A 19,585-nucleotide genomic window follows, 5' to 3' on the forward strand; every position below is an offset into this window, starting at 1 on the left:
GATACACCTAGTTGATGTGAGACTATCTTCCTCCTTTTTGTCTTCTCCACAACCATCATTCTATTCCACCTATAGTGATATATCCATGGCTCGCGCTCATGTATTGTGAGAAGATTGAAAAGGTTTGAGAACATCAAAAGTATGAAACAATTGCTTGGCTTGTCATCGGGGTTGTGCATGATTTAAATATTTTGTGTGATGAAGATAGAGCATAGCCAGACTATATGATTTTGTAGGGATAGCATTCTTTGAGCATGTTATTTTGAGAAGACATGATTACTTTGTTAGTATGCTTGAAGTATTATTATTTTATGTCAATATTAAACTTTTGTATTGAATCTTATGGATCTGAATATTCTTGTCACAATAAAGAAAATTACATTGATAAATATGTTAGGTAGCATTCTTACATCAAAAATTCTGTTTTTATCATTTACCTACTCGAGGACGAGCAGGAATTAAGCTTGGGGATGCTGATACGTCTCCAACGTATCTATAATTTTTTATTGTTCCATGCTATTATATTACCCGTTTTGGATGTTTATGGGCTTTATTATACACTTCTATATTATTTTTTGGGACTAACCTATTAACCGGAGGCCCAGCCCAAAATACGGTTTTATTGCCTATTTCAGTGTTTCGAAGAAAAGGAATATCAAATGGAGTCCAAACGGAGTGAAACCATCGGGAGAGTTATTTTTGGAACGGAAGCAACCCAGGAGACGTAGAGTAGACGTCAGGGAAGCTTTGAGGAAGCCACGAGGCAGGGAGGCGCACCCTACCCCCTGGGCGCGCCCCCACCCTCGTGGGCCCCTCGTGGCTCCACTGACTGTCTTCTTCCGCCTATATATGTCCATATACCCTAAAAACATTGGGAAACAGAATAGATCAGGAGTTCCGCCGCCAGAAGCCTCCGTAGCCACCGAAAACCAATCTAAACCCGTTCCGGCACCCTGCCGGAGGGGGCAATCCCTCTCCGGTGGCCATCTTCATCATCCCGGTGCTCTCCATGACGAGGAGGGAGTAGTTCACCCTTAGGGCTGAGGGTATGTACTAGTAGCTATGTGTTTGATCTCTCTCTCTCTCTCTCGTGCTCTTGAGTCGGCACGATCTTGATGTATTGCGAGCTTTGCTATTATATTTGGATCTTATGATGTTTCTCCCCCTCTACTCTCTTGTGATGAATTGAGTTTTCCTTTGAAGTTATCTTATCGGGTTGAGTCTTTAAGGATTTGAGAACACTTGATGTATGTCTTGCATGTGTTTATCTATGGTGACAATGGTATATCACGTGATACACTTGATGTATGTTTTGGTGATCAACTTGCGAGTTCCGTGACCTCGTGAACTTATGCATAGGGGTTGGCACACGTTTTCATCTTGACTCTCCGGTAGAAACTTTGGGGCACTCTTTGAAATTCTTTGTGTTGGTTGAATAGATGAATGTGAGATTGTGTGATGCATTTCGTATAATCATACCCATGGGTACTTGAGGTGACATTGGAGTATCTAGGTGACATTAGGGTTTTGGTTGATTTGCGTCTTAAGGTGTTATTTTACTACGAACTCTAGGTCTGTTTGTGACACTTATAGGAATAGCCCAACGGATTGATCGGAAAGAATAACTTTGAGGTGGTTTCGTACCCTACCATAATCTCTTCGTTTGTTCTCCGCTATTAGTGACTTTGGAGTGACTATTTGTTGCATGTTGAGGGATAGTTATATGATCCAAATATGTTATTATTGTTGAGAGAACTTGCACTAGTGAAAGTATGAACCCTAGGCCTTGTTTCAACGCATTGCAATACCGTTTGTGCTCACTTTTATCATTAGTTACCTTGCTGTTTTTATATTTTCATATTACAAAAACCTATATCTACCATCCATATTGCACTTGTATCACCATCTCTTCGCCGAACTAGTGCACCTATGCAATTTACCATTGTATTGGGTGTGTTGGGGACACAAGAGGCTCTTTGTTATTTGGTTGCAGGGTTGCTTGAGAGAGACCATCTTCATCCTATGACTCCCACTGATTGATAAACCTTAGGTCATCCACTTGAGGGAAATTTGCTACTGTCCTACGAACCTCTGCACTTGGCCAACAACATCTACAAGAAGAAGGTTGTGTAGTAGACATCAAGATCTTTTCTGGCGCCGTTGTCGGGGAGGTTAGCGCTTGAAGGTATATCTTTAGATCTTGCAATCGAATCTTTTTGTTTCTTGTTTTATCACTAGTTTAGTCTATAAAAGAAAATCATTAAAAGTGGAATTGAGGATACCTCATATGCTTCATCTTTTTAATGTCTTTCATGAAAATAAGGATTCTGATAATTGTGCCAAAGTGTTAGAAGAAGAATGCATTAGAATGTTTGGCACTAAATATTTGAGCGCGACCGAGCTCGTTCGGAAGCGGGAGGAGCGACGTGTCCAGCGGTGACCTCAGCTTAGGCTGAGGCGGGCTGCAACGACAGCGGCGGCGAGCAGAGGTGGCGGCGGTGCTCGAGACCTCGCCAGAAACGGGCTATGGGGCACCGTTTGGCCTGCGCGATAGTGCGTTCGAAAGCGAAGGCGAAGCCGCGTCGTTATGGGGCTACGGCACGGCTGGATCGGGAGTGCATCGACGACGACGGCCTCAACGGTGGAGGTCGGAGCTCGGGCATGGGTGGAATCGGGCTAGGAGCACGGGCGGAGGCGCGGCGAGGTGCGCTAGGCTGCTCGAAGCGTGCTGGGCACGGTGTCGTGCTCGACAGAGATCAACGGCGAGCATGGCCACACAGCTACGGAGCGGGGCAGCGACGAACTACGATGGTAGTGGCAAGCAAGCTAGAGAGGGAGGCGGCCTATGTGAGAGAGGGGAGAGGGGAATGAGCTCACCAGGTGGGCGCACGAAGGCCCGGCGAGCAAAAGGAGCGTAGTGACGTTGGTCGGAGTTGAAAGTGGCGGCAGCGACGACCGAGGAGGAAGACGAAGGGGATACGGCACTGGGCTAGCTCCTGCCTTGAGGTCGTCGGTGCAAACAAAGCAGCAAACGTACGCGGGCCTCGTGGACACGTCGGGCGGTGAGGAGGGCATGGTGGCCGCGGTGGCGCAGCGATGCGGCGACGAAAGTACGTCGAGGCGAGGTGGATCTAGAGAAGAGGAGCGGCGGAGGGAGCGAGGAGGGGGCAAGTGGGGTGAGTAGGACCAGGGCCCGAGGCGCTAGGGCATGGAGTCCTTATCCACTGAGGCGCCGGTGGCGAGGTGGATTCGGCGGAGACGCGACTCAGGCGCACACGGGGTCGGGTGAACAAAGAAGACGACTGGGGAGGAAGATGGGCTGGGCCTGGTCGGGTGGGCCGGTCTTTAGTTAGGTGGGCTAACAAGCCCAGTAGCTTAGGTCCTCCTCCTTTTCTTTTCTGTTTTCCATTTTCTCTTTTCCTTTTGCATTTTCTTTCGGTACCAAATGAGCTTTGTTATGAACAAAACTTGGCACATAAATCTAACACAATATATTGAGATGGAACAAAAAGTATGGGGTCAAAAGGAGTTGTCTAACCATTTTTAGAAATTGAAAAGGCCAAATTAATTACAGCTGGATCAAAAATTAATACGAGGGGGCATTTTGAGAATTCAAAAGAGGTTGGTTCCAACATGACAAATATCCAGGGATTATTTGCCACACCTTGAACATTTTTATTTGCATGTTTGACAAATTTGAAATTGGACTTTAATTTGAATTTGAATTTGAACCTAATGGAATCAAAGGAGGATTTAGCAGCACTAAAAATGATGACCTGGCACCATTAGCAGGGATTAATGTAGCTTAATTATCCGGGCGTACACCTTCGGAGACACCTGTAGAGCATCTTTATAATCACCCAGTTACGTTGTGAGTTTGATAGCACACAAGGTGTTCCTCCGGTATTCGGGAGTTGCATAATCTCATAGTCAAAGGATTATGTATAAGTCATGAAGAAAGCAATAGCAATAAAACTTAACGATCATTATGCTAATCTAACGGATGGGTCTCGTCCATCACATCATTCTCTAATGATGTGACCCCATTCATCAAATGACAACACATGTCTATGGTTAGGAAACTTAACCATCTTTGATTAACGAGCTAGTCAAGTAGAGGCATACTAGGGACACTCTGTTTTGTCTATGTATTCACACATGTATGATGTTTCCGGTTAATACAATTCTAGCATAAATAATAAACATTTATCATAATATAAGGAAATATAAATAACAACTTTATTATTGCCTCTAGGGCATATTTGCTTCACCCCCGAGCTTGTGGGGACCTCGAGGCTCAGTTCGCCCTAATTCTAGCGTTATAAATTCTGTAAAATCTAGAAACCCTAGAGCGAGATCGGAAACAATTTTATCGCCGTTGTAAGCCTCTGTTCTTCTGCGATCTCATCTGGAGGCCTTCGCCGGTACTCTGCCCGAAGGGGAATCGATCGTGGAGGCCATCTTCATCAACCTTGCTGCCTCCTGTGTGAGTCTCTCTCTCTCTCTCTCTCTCTCTCTCTCTCTCTCTCTCTCTCTGACCTTCAATACAATGATCTCTTCAGAGATCTATTCGATGTAATCTTTGCGGTGTGTTTGTTTGGATCCGATGAATTATGGGTTTATGATTATTCATTGAAAGTAATTGAGTCTTTTATGAGATTTATTATGTGTGATTTTATAGCCATGTATTTCTCTCCTATCTATCTATCTTCTTTGGCCAATTAGATTGATTTATTTTTAGTGGGAGAGGTGCTTGGTAGTAGGTTCAATCTTGTGGTGTCCTTACTCTGTGATAGCAGGAGTTGCAATGCACATATTTGTATTGTTGCTACTAAGGGTAAAACGATGGGGTACAATCATATTAATTCATTTTACTATGTCTACATTATGTCATCATGCTCCAAGCATTACTCTGTTTGTTATGAACTTAATACCTCAAGATGCATGCTAGATAGCTGTCGAGGGGTGGAGTAATAGTACTTCCTCCGTCCGGAAATACTTGTCGGGGAAATGGATGCACCTAGAAGTATTTAAGTTTTTAGATGCATCCATTTATATTCATTTCTGTGGCAAGTATTTCCGGGCGGAGGGAGTAGTAGATTTAGTAAAATTAATGGTCTACTTGCCTCGGATGTAATGCCTATATGTTGCCCAACAATAATTTGTTTACCCGTTGTTACTATGCTCATGACAGAGAGAGAGAGAGATGCACCTAGTGAACGCTATCACCCCTGGGTCCATTCACTTTATATTTACTAAACCCTAAAAAACCTTGCAGCAATTTATTATCTTTTATTTTACCTTTTATTTATCTATCTACCACTATCAAATTTGATCCTTACAATTAAGGAGTACAAGGGGATTGACAACCCTCTTGACCATGTTGGGTGCAAGTATTTGCTTTGTGTGTGCAGGTAACCTTTGTCTTGTTTACTTGGTGTCTCCTACTAATTCGATAACCTTGGTGCTTAACTGAGGGAAATATTGTCTGCTACTATACTACATCACCCTTCCTCTTCGGGGAAATCCCAACGCCTATCACAAGTAACACTTATCAACAACAAATTAACACCTATGCATTGAGGACTTTAGTTGCTAAACTTTTTAATACGCTTAACACCTCATCTTAGGCTGGCCATAGTGGGGGTATCTTAGCCGGTATCATGCACTCGGGGATAGCAAACATGCTGATATGGTAGAGAATTAAAGAGGGGAGAGAGGATTAGAGTAACATAGGTAGACAGCGTAACATAATAAATGTTATACTACTTTGTGTCATGCTTGACCATAAATAAGATCATATATGATACTATGCACTATGAAGGCAGTATCACACACTAGTATCATATGCATACTACTACTATATGATACTCCCCACTATGAGTAGGCTAAGCAACTGTGCATTGGAAGAGACCTTTGGGCATTCTCAATGCTTGTATCTTAGCATGGTTTCATAGGTAAAAATCAGATGTGGCAACCTATTTAATGAGGAAAGAGAGAGTAACCATATCTTAAGGACCCGGATAAGTACCACACGTCAGCTATGAGCATATGGCAACTCCGCGCATTTTTTATTGCAAGTTTAGTGATGCAAGTATGGCAACTCATGACCACTTTCGTGCTTTAGTTCATTTTGACAGAAACTTATCATCTGTCGTTGGAATTTTCCATTCTTACGTCACTAGAATTGTCATCAAAAAGCGTCAAGGCCAGAGTGCCACACACCTGATGTGTGGCACTTATCATTTTGGTATCTTAATAGAAATGATGCATGACACTCATTTTGATATTATAGAGAATATTAATTGAGTGTCACAATTAATATCCTTCCTAATATCGACATGCACTTATTATTCTGTATAATTCTTAATAACGAACCAAAAACCAATCCCGACATTAACCAAGTAGTTAACGTGCAATTAATATCCTACATAATATCAACATGCACTTTATATTCCCTATAATAACAACATGTATTGGACGAACACATTTAGTTAATGTCGGGATTGGTTTTTGGTTCGTTGTTAATTGCATGCTAAACATGTTGAGCACTCAACATTGGAACAATGTAGGCCGTTCGATTGACATGGTTTGATGGCCAAAATTAGCTGGATCTGATCCTTTATTTTTTTATAGTGCTATAGGTAGACTTGCTATAAATACCCCCCCCCTCCAAAATATAAGATGTATCATTTACAAAAAATTCAAGCCTCTCTATCTTTGACCAAGTTTATAGACAAAAATATCAGTGTCTAGAATACCAAATCAATGCCACTAAGTTCACCATGAAATATATTTTTATATTTTATATATTTAGTATTGTAAATAGGTAAAATTGTGTCTATCATAGCTTACCACAAAACTTGTTTAGACTTGCTAAGCTTTTAACTGTTTAAAGGTTTTAAAAAATATGAGATAAAATAGTGGAGCATCACTTTAATGTAATAAGATGATCCAACAGAGAGATTGTGAAAATATGCATTTATGTGTCCTCACAAAAAAACCATTTCATCCCACTACAACATAAATATATATTGAACTTTTTATTTGTCTAGGACACATACAATTGTATTTTTAATCGCCTGTTGGATCATGTTATATTATAGGTGCATTGTTTCAGTATTTTTGAGAACTTTTACATCGTCGAAATCCTTAACTAGTATTGTGGTAAATTATGATAGAAAATCCTATTCCATGGTAAATTTATATGTTTTTCTATAAATTTGGTCAAACATAGACAATGTTTGACTTTTTGAAAACTTATAGACCTTATATTTAGGAACGGACGGAACACAATATTGACGAAGTAATTATCAAAACTAATGCACAAAAAGCGGGTGTGCCATTAAATAGGGATGGTGTGGGTAAACCCCACCTACCCAACCACATGTTGTCTTTATTTGTGAGCGTGGCATAAACAACTACAACTACCGCCTCAATTCACGTAAGGATGATACTTTGGACATCGATCCGGTTTTTGAAATATAACTTTGATGATTAAATTTTATTATAAAACAAAAATTGTAATATGAAAACGTTTTTCAAAATGGGCAGAAAGTTTGGAGTATAAGGATTACTCACTTCTCCACATAATAAGATTGTGGTAGAGGAGTGGTTATTGATAGTAGTAACAGCTTTGGCTTTGTTGGTGTCATTCGGTTCTATTTTTTCCAATATTATATTCACTCAGTTCATATTGACATGGCACACATACATTTCGAGCTTTAACTCAAACAAAAAAATGTGAATAATGTGTTACAAACATTATACTATTCATTTTGCAGTAAAATGTGTTGTTTCCACTTGTATATTTTCTCTTATGACATATAATTAATATATTATCGGTGAAACCGACTATCAAAGTCAAACTATGACTTTCATGATAGTATATTTGAGGTTAAACTTTAACCATCAATCCGAGCAACAAAACGTGGAGTATGTGTTACAAACATTATACTATTCAAATTGCAGTCAAATGTGGTTCTCTATTTTGTATTTCTTGTGACTAGTAAACATTGTCAATGCATGTGATATTGGGTAGAATATTAATAGCATGCTGATATTAGGTAAGGATATGAATTGAGTAATTACGTGGTTAATGTCAGAATTTGTTATTTAATACGGTATTAATTGCATGCAAAACATGCTGACCACTCAACATTGGAGCAATGTAGGCCCTTCGATTGGCATGATTTGATGACTGAGATTAGCTGGACCCGGCCCTTTGTTTATATTATAGTGCTATAGATAAATTTATAATTACTTCCTCCGTTTTTATTTACTCCGCGTATTAGCTTTGGTCAAAGTCAAGCTTTGTAAACTTTGACAAAGTTTGTAGACAAAAATATTAACATATACAACAACAAATCAATACTATTAGGTTCATTATTGAATGTACTTTCGCATTATATAGATTTGTTATTGTAACTATTTATATTCGTTTCTATAAACGTGGTCAAACTTTACAAAGTATGATTTCAGTCAACTCTAATATGCAGAGTAAATAAAAACGAAGGGAGTATTATATTATTGATGATCAAAATTTATGCACAAAAAACGAGTGCACCATTAAATAGGGATGGTGGGTACACCTCATCTCACCTACCAACCACATGGTGACATGGTGCCTTTATTTATGAGTGTGACATAAACAACTACAATTACTGCCTCAATTCATGTAAAAAACGATGCTTTGGACATCAATATGGTTTTCAAAATATAACTTTGACAATTAACTTTTATTATAAGTAAAAAGTGTAATATGAAAACCTTTTTCAAAATAGGCAGAAAGTTTGGAGTATAAGGATTACTCACTTCTCCACTTAATACGATAATGCAGAGTCAGTTTGACCTTCATTGTTATTATCTTTATAATATTATAAAGCGGGGTTGGGATTGTTCTTTTGTACATCACCCACCCATCCCCTTGATCCCCCTCTCAGTTTTGACCCTCCCTCATATCTCTGAGTTTTTCACCGTTTTTGTTGAAAACCGCCTTAACTGTCCTACGTTTTATTGACTTAGCAAATAAGATCATGTTTTCTTTGGCAAGACACTAAATGCTTACCAAATAAGATCCTAGAATTCATTTGGGAAGATAAATAATGGGTAGGATTTTATTTGGTAAACACTTATTTACACAATCGTATTAATACGAGCATGTAAATCACGGACTGACTAACGTTCTAGAATACTTGGTCAAAGGTAGGCTCAAAAAACGCATTAGACCCTATATAGATGGAAGAAGTAGGTAAGGATATCAATTGTGAGTAATTATGTGGTTAATGTGAGAATTTGATATTTAATACGGTATTAATTGCACGCAAAACATGCCGACCACTCAACATTGAAGCAATCTACGTCGTTCGATTGACATGATTTGATGGCTGGGATTAGTTGGATCCGGCCCTTTGTTTCTACTCCCTCCGTTCCTTTATATAAGGTGTATTTATTTTTTGATAAATTTTCACAATGTAAGGTGCATTTCTTCTAAATCCTCATAATTCCCTTTTTATCCCTCCTTCAGAAAGAGGAAAGTATCTCTCTCTCTCTCCTGATTTCCTGTATCTCTCTTTGTATCAAAAGAAGGAAACTATCTCTTCCTTGATTGCATGTATCTCTTACTTTCCCGGACTCACTAATTTACTTGTCACTAACCAACAAATTTGTCAAGGGTACTTTTGTCCTAACACCTCTATAATTATGCGCCTTGATTACCGTGCCCAAAATAATACACCTTACATAAAGGAATGGAGGGAGTATTATAGTGCTATAGATAGGTTTATAATTAATATATTATTGATGATCAAACTTTATGCATAAAAAACAAGTGCACCATTAAATAGGGACGGTGGGTACACCTCATCTCACCTACCAACCACATGGTGCCTTTATTTATGAGTGTGACATAAACAACTACTCCCTTCGTTCAGGTGCATAAGTCATCTTACGAAAACTAAATAATCTCAAAACACATATGCGTGATGCATTAACTCTCATCTTGTTTCTTATTTTTGACATAAATAAAGGGATCAACAAATAAAAGATGTGAGGCGTGTATGCTATGATATTAATTACTCCTTCCGTTCTGAATTATTTGTCGCAGGTATGGATGTGTCTAGATGTATTTTAGTTCTAAATACATCCATTTCTGAGACGAGTAATTTGGAACGGATGGAGTAGTAAATAAACATTAAGTTCTCTCGTTTTCCTTCCATCTTGGTCGCGGTGCACAACCTAATATGACTTATGCACCTAGACAAATGGAGTACAATTACTGACGCAATTCATGTAAAAGATGATACTTTGGACATCGATATGGTTTCAAAATATAAGTTTGACGATTAACTTTTATTATAAGTAAAAAGTGTAATATGTAATCCCTTTTCAAAATAGGCAGAAACTTTGGATTATAAGGATTACTCACTTCTCCACTTAATAGGATAATGCAAAGTGAGTTTGACGTTCATTGTTATTATCTTTAATATTAAAGCTGGGTTAGGATTATTCTTTCGCACATCACCCACCCCTCCCCTTGTCTCCCCCTCTCTCAGTTTTGATTCCTCCCTCCTATCTCTTAGTTTCCCTTGTTTTCCTTGAAAACCGCCTTAACCACCCCACGTTTTATTGACTTAGCAAATAAGATGATGTTTTCTTTGGCAAGGCACTAAATGCTTACCAATAAGATCCTAAAATTCATTCGGAAAGATAAATAATGGGCAGGATCTTATTTGGTAAACATTTATTTACACAATCTCATTAATATGAGTATGTAAATCACGGACTAACGTTCTAGAATATTTATATTTGTTGCAATGCATGGACAATTACTCTAGAAAAAAGTTGTAGATAAAATGTGCAGTGGTTATCACAGTTTTAACCTAACTTGCTCGATCCACGGCGAAATTAGCGCGCTGGCCCGTCGCCCGCTTCGACGATGGCCCCCGTCGTCAGTCAGTAGATTTAATCAATGCGCGCGCCCGTTCGGGAAAGCCGGTAAAAGAGCGCCATGAATATAGCCAGCTCGAAAGGGAGTAAATACCGGGCCAGAACGAAGGAAGCACCGCAGTGGCCCAGAAAAGAGGCGACGACAAGGACACACATCGTCTCCAGCACGGTTGCCGCACCCGATCCGGCCTCCCCCCCTCCTCGGACTCCGGCCCCGGCCCCGGCCGCCGTTTCGCGGGCTTTTCTCTCTCCTTGTGGACCACAGAACCCCCGCCCCGGGCCCGCGCGTCAGTCTCGCGGGGCGTCGGCATAAACCCCCCGCCCCACGCCCGCTAACCGCGAGAGCGTCAGGGAGTAGGAGTAGGAGTAGTACCATACCCCTGCTGACTCCTCCTACCCCCACCTGACTGACGACTCTCGCCTCCGCCGTTCCGGAAACAGACTCGCTCTCGGCTCTCCCCTCCCCGCCCCGCCCCCCATGGATCGCGCCGCTCGCCGCCGCGCCCGCGCCGGCGGAGGTGCCCCGGCGGCGCCCTCCACTCGCGCGCGCCGCCGCGACGACGCCGGGACGATCGTCATCGACCTCGACGACGACGGGGCGGCCCCTGCGGCCGCTGCTGCCGCGAGCAGGCGCTCTTCTTCCTCCTCCTCCTCGGCGGCGGCGATGCCTGTGCCGCTGGTGGGGGCGGTGGCGACGCGGACCCGATCGAGGAGGCTGGCGATGCAGCCGCCGGCGCCGGAGGAGGCGCCGACGGCCAAGCGGAGGAGGAAGGGGGCGACGAGCGCGGATGCCGACGGCGGCGGTGGGAGCAAGGGCGCCGGCTCCTCCAAGTCGGAAACGAGACCGAATCGTCGAGGGCGCCCCCCGCGGGCCTCAGTGAGGAGCAAGGAGGCAGAGGCGGAGGCGGATGCGCCCGCCTGTGGAGACTGGGTGGAGGTGTCCCGGGGCGATGGCTGTGACGACAGCGCGCGGCGAGGTGATGATGCTTCTGACGATGATAATGGCGAATCTCGCGCCGACGAGGCATGCGGCATTGGCCAGGGGAGCGATGAGCATCACAGTGCCGCTAGTGGGAATCGAATCAATCAGCATCAGGGGAGTGGGGCGGTCAATGGTTCGAATTCGTGTCATGCGATGAATGAGGTGGTATCAGGCGATGCAGGGGGGCTTAAAGGTCGTGGGAACGAGGGAGGCGGGCTCGGTGTTGGTTTTCATGTGGATGAGGAGCACATGAATGAAAAGGATACAGTAGGCTGTGGAAACAGGGAGCTGCCGACTGCGGATGCGATGATGGGTGACGAGGCCGCAGCGTCTGAAGATGACTTTGGAGATTACTATGACGACGAAATGTTGGAGGAAAGACTGGTGGCAGATCTGATCCGTACTTACAGTAATGGTGGTAATTTGGAGGCAAGTAATGGTGCTTACGGCGATGGTGGCGATCTGGAGGAATCCGAGGATGAGATGGGATTCACTGATGATGGTGATGATGACGATTCTATGCACGATGCAGATGAATGTGGCATGTCTGAACCAATCAACGGCGATGCTAAGGCGCCAACCAACGATGATGCTAAGGCGGGAACGCAGGATCCGGTGGATCACAAGGTTGTTGCTGGTGAGGTTAGGTGCCATGAGGAGGATGAGGAGGAAGAAGATGTTATCAAGGATGAGGTGGATACTAAGCGAGAAGGACCTACGGGCTTTAATCAAGGGAGATCGCATATAGAAATTCTTGATTCTGACGAGGAAGTAAAAGTGCTCAATGATGCCAGTAAGGCCTCGAAGAAGAAACCGTTGCTGCGAAAAAAGGAACCTGTCGTGCCATGTGTTGCATGGAGGACTCGGTCATTATGGGGGCTTAAGCAAGATAGGTTGTCGTACAATGCGTATTTTGAGGAGTTGTCTGATGAGCCAGAAGAGGAGGATGATTCAGAAGTGGAACTGGATGGCGAGGATGATGACAGTGCCGATGATGACAATAGTGCCAGTCATGATTCAGAAGTGGAACTGGAAGAAGAGGATGCAAACAAGAAAGCGAAAGAGGAAGAAGAGGCCGAAATGAGAAAACGCAAGAAAGAAATTGCCTCATCTTTGGCTAAAATAAGGGCCGGGCCTTTGCCTCTTTATACAAATACAGGGAAGAGAATACGAAAAGCAACCCCAAACAGCTGCAACAACTCAAAGCGACGGAGGAGGATACAAACCCACCACAGAATTGACTCATCTGATGATGAGATAATTGATCATACTGTAGCAGATGGTTTCAAGTGGGAGGTTCACAAAAAACCAGGGATTCAACCACTGAACTTTGATAAAGATGGCAGTGAGGGTCCAGTGGGCAATGACATTACACAGCATCAGAAGCAGACACATTTTACTTGGGATCTTGAGAGGAGGAAAAGGCTGAAGCTTGAAACGACGACTAAGGAACGTCAATTGTTTGAGCGGCATTTGGACTCGGATTCTAGCCCATCCAGTTCGGATCAGAATAAAAGGCATGGCGATGATAGCAAAACTGGGAAGGAAAAGAAGCATTTGTCATCAAAATCTGGAAAATCTGCCAAGAAGTTCAGCCGTTCAGGTTCAAAAATGCTAAAGCGACAGTCACTTCTGAAGCTTCTGATGGATAAGATGAGTGGCGATAAAGATGGAGGATTCTCTCCTTTTGACCAGCATCTTCAGTTCGACTATAATTTCAAGGATCCTCATCCATTGGTATTCTCATTTGGCACTGAAAATTCCACACCAGCTGACATACCAGAGCAAAATGCTAAAGAAAATATGCTGTGGGGTGACTTTGACTTTGCTTTAGAGTCAGAGAATATTGGAACCTACTATGATGACGAGGTAAGTTTGTATTGCAGCATGACAATTGTCTCTGACCTTGCAGATGCATGACTGTTATTCTTCTAGTTTCCTTAGTGGTGTTGATTTGATTATGTTAACCAGTCCTTTTTTTTAAAGTAGGTATTGAATTATTTTAAAATTTATGTAGTTGTTTAACTAGACCTGGCTATAAGCTAATAACTGCACAGACTGAGCTGTATCGAGATGATATCCGATCTGAATATATAACATGATTAACTTCGGAAGGCTCAGACTAGACCAGTTTGAGGAACATGGAGCTTAAGATTCACGCTGATCAAGAAAGAAAAAGGGATTTCACCTAATGTGACGCTGACCCATCATAGCTTCATCCCTGTATCCTCAGATAAAAGAACAGGACTAGTTTCATAAGTTCAATGTTTACCAATATTTTAATGGAACACACTTTGAGAGTGATTATCTCTGCTTGGCATAATCGGCTAATGTTGACACAGAACATACTTTATGCTACTGAAGTACTAACAGATGTACCTCTGAACATTTGTTTCTTTTCCATAGAAACTAAAGATTCCTTAATGCTATCTGTGTATTACACTAGAAATGTTACATCCAGGAGAATCTGGTCAACTTTAACTATATAATGCACCATATTACTCCTCCTAGAATTTCTATTTGTCGCATGCTTATATTTACAGCATGTTGAAATGATTAGCCTGTATTATATTGCAGCACCAAGGAGAGAGCAATGTGCTAGATCTTGGACTACCTTCTAAAACACCTTGTTCTCGAGGGAAGCATGAATTTATTATTGACGACCAAATAGGAATCAGATGTAAATACTGCTCCTTGGTAAATCTGGAAATCAGATTTGTTTTACCGTCAATGGTGAGCCATGTATTTTTTCTCTCGAAATTTTAGCTCACTCCACAACACAAAGGTAAGTTTCATCAGTTAACTCCTTTCATTTCAGGTCTCAAATTACGCAGAAAAAACTCCTTGGCGAAATGGATCTTGTTTGAAGGAAGCGTTGATGTATCATGATCTTTGTGAACAAGCTGGAAGTGTTGACGGGCAATCTCAAGATTTCCATCTATATGGAACAGTATGGGATCTCATCCCTGGTGTCATTACTAGTATGTATCAGCATCAACGCGAAGCATTTGAATTTATGTGGACAAATCTAGTTGGTGATATTAGGCTTGATGAGCTGAAGCATGGAGCTAAACCTGATGTTGTTGGAGGATGTGTGATCTGTCATGCCCCAGGGACAGGAAAGACACGTTTAGCTATTGTTTTTATCCAGACATATATGAAGGTATTTCCAGACTGTCGGCCAGTGATTATTGCACCTCGCGGGATGCTCTTTGCTTGGGAAGAGGAGTTCAAAAAATGGGACGTCAATGTTCCTTTCCATATAATGAACACTACAGATTTTTCAGGGAAAGAAGACAGAGACATATGTAGGCTAATAAAGAAAGAGCATCGGACAGAGAAGTTGACGAGGCTTGTAAAACTGCTTTCATGGAACAAGGGTCATGGTATTCTTGGAATAAGTTATGGTCTGTATATGAAACTAACATCGGAAAAAAAATCTGGCTGCACTGAAGGGAACAAAGTAAGAACTATTCTTCTCGAGAACCCTGGTTTGCTTGTGCTAGATGAAGGACACACACCTAGGAACGAGCGCAGTATTATGTGGAAGACATTGGGAAAAGTTAAAACTGAGAAGCGCATAATTCTGTCAGGAACTCCTTTCCAAAACAATTTTCTTGAGCTTTATAATATACTCTGTTTGGTAAGGCCTAGGTTTGGTGAAATGTTTTTGACTGAAAAAAAAGTGGGCAGAAGGCACTATGTCTCAAAGAAGCGACAGGATAAGTTTTCTGACAAATACGAAAAAGGAGTTTGGGCTTCATTAACTAGTAATGTAACTGATGATAATGCAGAGAAAGTTCGATCAATACTGAAGCCATTTGTTCATATCCATAATGGCACCATTCTTCGAACTCTTCCAGGGCTCAGAGAGAGTGTGATTGTTCTGAAACCTCCTCCTCTTCAGAAGAGTATCATTAGAAAGGTGGAGAATATTGGGTCTGGTAATAATTTTGAACATGAATATGTTATTTCCTTGGCTTCGACACATCCTTCTCTTGTAACTGCCATCAACATGTCCGAAGAGGAAGCTTCACTTATTGATAAACCTATGCTTGAGAGATTAAGGTCAAATCCTTATGAAGGGGTTAAAACAAGATTTGTAATTGAAGTCGTTCGTTTGTGTGAAGCACTGAAAGAAAAGGTATTGATCTTTAGTCAATTTATTCAGCCATTAGAATTGATAAAAGAACACCTTAGCAAGCTTTTCAAATGGAGAGTAGGGAAAGAGATTCTCCAAATGGATGGGAAGATCCAACCACGATATCGTCAGACGTCAATTGAAGTTTTCAATAATCCAGATAGTGATGCGAAGGTGTTACTTGCATCTACAAGAGCTTGCTGTGAAGGGATTAGCCTAACCGGAGCTTCAAGAGTTGTTCTTCTAGATGTGGTTTGGAATCCCGCTGTGGGAAGGCAAGCTATCAGTAGGGCATTTAGGATAGGACAGAAGAAATTTGTATATACATACAATTTAATAACTTATGGAACAGGTGAAGGTGACAAGTATGATAGGCAAGCAGAAAAGGACCATTTGTCTAAGTTGGTCTTCTCTCAAGAGGATGAGTTCAATAATGTCAGGAACATGCTATCAAAAGCTGAAATGGATCACTGTTCTAAGTTGATATCTCAGGATAAGGTTCTGGAGGAGATGACCTCCCATGACCAGCTAAAAGGCATGTTCTTAAAGATACACTATCCACCAACTGAGTCAAACATGGTTTTCACTTACAATCAGATTGCCCCTGAGTTGAGTTAATGGTAACATTGGCATCAGTTTGATTAATACTAACAAGGTATGCTCTTAAACGTAGGATATCTTCATGTAATTAATGTATCAATGATAGTGGTGTAGCCTTCCATCAGTTCTATAATTCTGTGGATGCTAGCATTATTTTGATTCCTCTTGTTTGCTGTCATATATAGAGTTCCATTTATAGCATAAATTTTGTATGGTTAGTTGATGTCTCTATCTGAGAATGACTGTATTGTCATATGTTATTTCCCTAGTTAAAGAATGCCAAGACTTGGAAACTGTATTCTGATAATGTGTGCATATAAAAGAGCCAACTTGGGATACCATGGTACTGCGTCATGGAATCTTAGTTTGGCTCTGCATCTTACAAGAGGAAATGGACCTATAAGTTTTTGTGCAATGCTATAAGCCTGAAAAGAAAAAAGATTCAGCCTTCATTTCATTGTCTGATACGCTCAGTGTTTACTATCTGATGTACCGAAAATTTGTTGGTTAACAGCTTCTTTATCACTTACAGTACTTATGTCTGCTCATCGAGTCATTTATACCGATGCCAGCAAAATGAAATAAAGGAGCCTACCACATGTTTTCATGGTCAGAGGCTACTAGATCATAGTACTTCTATGCAGAACGCGTTTTCAAGTATGCAGAGTGTTCATATTGCTTTGTGTTAACACTTGTCTACATAGGGAGATATCTGCAGCAGTCACATGTATACATGACGTCCTTTAGTGGCTGGCCTTCGCTTGCTAACTCAAGTATGGTGGCAGCTGCCAATATTCGCAGATGATGCGTAAGTACCCCTTCAGCTACTATTCAGCTATACTATCTACTTTGTATGGAAGCATGTTTTAGCATAGTAAACTTTTTCTTCGTCCTATGTCTTCTATAGACTGAGCTTTGTTGCATGAGAATGGTGACTACTGACTAGATATATAAGCTCAACATAAGATGGGCTAATAAACCTGCTTCACTAGGTTGTGTCTAGATATGTTCTCTGGGTGTTGTAATAACTAGTAGCAGAACCACTCATTTTCCATTTTGTCTGTGTATATCTAAATATTTTCCCCAACTCTTTGCCCACTGTGAACTTCAAAAGAGCTGTTTGTCTTTTTTGTGTGTCTTGTCAGTCCTAATATTTTTCTTTGTTTTGTACCAGCAAACAGTAAGATTTTTGTTTGGAACAAACTGTAGGTTGACCGTTATTACTGCACCATTATTTTGCTTTATGGAGCACTGTTTAGCATATGAGATATATGACTTTTACAAAAATGACTGACTTCTTTGGATGTCGTTGGTGTTTCTACAGTTGTGTGTGGGTGTTTGAAAAGAACATGAGAGGGATGAGTCTTTATAGGTTTACAGCTAATGAACACCACATTACTCAACAAATTCCACCATGTCATAGGCTCATAGCACAATTCTAGTCCTAAGCACCTTCAAATATTTGCCCAGCAAGCACCACTGGACAGCTGCTCCTTCTTTTTTATTCGTATCATGCTGGTTTTGTTTCTGAAAGAACGAAGACAAGCATGTGCACATGCTTCTCAGTAACTTTTTGACATATCTCTTGCAGGTTTTTCAGCAGTGCTTTCTGTGGTAGAGTGGGAGGGATCAGCACAATCTAGAGATGAATCGGTTTGATCTGTATCTGTTGCTTATTCTTGGCTGCTTGCTCAAAGTGAATCTCGAGACGTTTGGGAGCTACTGGATGTAACTGTAAAAACATGCAATGGGTTTTGCGCTAGAAAGGCCGCTGGTAGTGCTGTAGAGTCATGCTCAAACGTCTCTAGGTTAGTAATTTTCGCCAGCGAGTTGGAAAACAATGTCTGATCATCATTCAGTCATATGATGCTCAGTACCGCGGTTTAATTGAATAATCTATTGGCAAGTATTCCCGAGGGCAGATGGATATGGCCTTTCCATGATTTGTTCATGGCTTGATGTTGTGTTCTTCTCTGCGCACTTGATTAGAGTCAGATAACACCTGTGAAGATTTAACTTGCATACGGCGCGTCGCTGGTGTTGGTCCTTTGTGCGCAGGGCGTTGGAAGACATCCTTCCCCAATTCCACTTGAGTCCTGCCTTCGACTTACCAATGAAGACTTGGTCTTGTGTCAGATAGCTGCTCTGAAGTAGCCTTCAAGGTCATGATCCTGGACATCTGCAGGTTAGCCGTATGTTGTTGATTGCAGGCCAGGCACGGCCGGAGTCAATCCCACAAAACCACTACTCTCGCGGCGTGATTAGCTGTTGGCCATCACTTTATGATTTGTGAAAATGGTTCAGGCCGGCGAAAGCCCGCCGTAGCATTGTCAAAAACTACGATTTGTGACTGATTCATTGACGAAAAACCTATTTTTCATTGAATACAGTGACCGCTTGCTGAGTTTGTTTGGACAACGATTATGATAGATGAGGTCTGCTTGTCCGGCTGAGTTGGCAAAAAAATTCAAAAAAAAAAAATCTATGTGGACTGATTTGGTCTTTTTCCTCCTCTCCCTGTCCTTCCCCTCTCTCTTTGCATTATATCAAACACATTGTGTGGGATTAGGACCACACTGATCCATAGGTCCCTCCCGTGTGTGGGTTTTTGTGTTAGGCAACCTCGAGGTGATGTATGTCGCCATCGTTAGTTAGGGTTTGCCTTCTTGGCTGACATGCACTCTTCCCCCGTTGATGTGACGTGCTCAGCCTGTTCCTGACCACCCCTTCTCCTTCCCCAGTGAAACCCTAGTGTCTAGGTTAACATTTCCCCATCTCCACCCACCGCCTTTCGGGTGATCTATGACACACGATCATAAAACAAAATCCTCTAGTTGGTTCGATCTGATCCTGTTCTGCATCGATGGACAAGGTTGAGGGTATGTTGAAGGGTTGAAGTTGTCGGAGGCGGAGAG

At 41.8% G+C, this 19,585-nt stretch overlaps 1 protein-coding gene across 2 annotated transcripts; it reads left to right on the forward strand.

Moving 5' to 3' along the window:
- Window positions 1–11,325: 11,325 nt before the first annotated feature.
- Window positions 11,326–18,579, forward strand: LOC123054507 (SNF2 domain-containing protein CLASSY 1). 2 transcript variants are annotated; one of them, XM_044478290.1, is made up of 6 exons: window positions 11,327–13,798; window positions 14,507–14,662; window positions 14,748–16,725; window positions 17,203–17,279; window positions 17,375–17,478; window positions 18,262–18,579. In XM_044478290.1, exons 1-3 carry the CDS (start codon window positions 11,426–11,428, stop codon window positions 16,686–16,688), a joined length of 4,470 nt encoding a protein of 1,489 aa, XP_044334225.1. In that variant the 5' UTR covers window positions 11,327–11,425; the 3' UTR covers window positions 16,689–16,725; window positions 17,203–17,279; window positions 17,375–17,478; window positions 18,262–18,579. The 2 variants fall into 2 exon arrangements, with proteins under 2 accessions (XP_044334232.1, XP_044334225.1); XM_044478297.1 differs by lacking the exon at window positions 17,203–17,279 and having other exon boundaries at window positions 11,326–13,798.
- The last annotated feature ends 1,006 nt before the right edge of the window (window positions 18,580–19,585 follow it).

The sequence above is a fragment of the Triticum aestivum genome, chromosome 1A (assembly GCF_018294505.1).
Source record: "Triticum aestivum cultivar Chinese Spring chromosome 1A, IWGSC CS RefSeq v2.1, whole genome shotgun sequence".
Lineage (NCBI taxonomy): Eukaryota > Viridiplantae > Streptophyta > Magnoliopsida > Poales > Poaceae > Triticum > Triticum aestivum.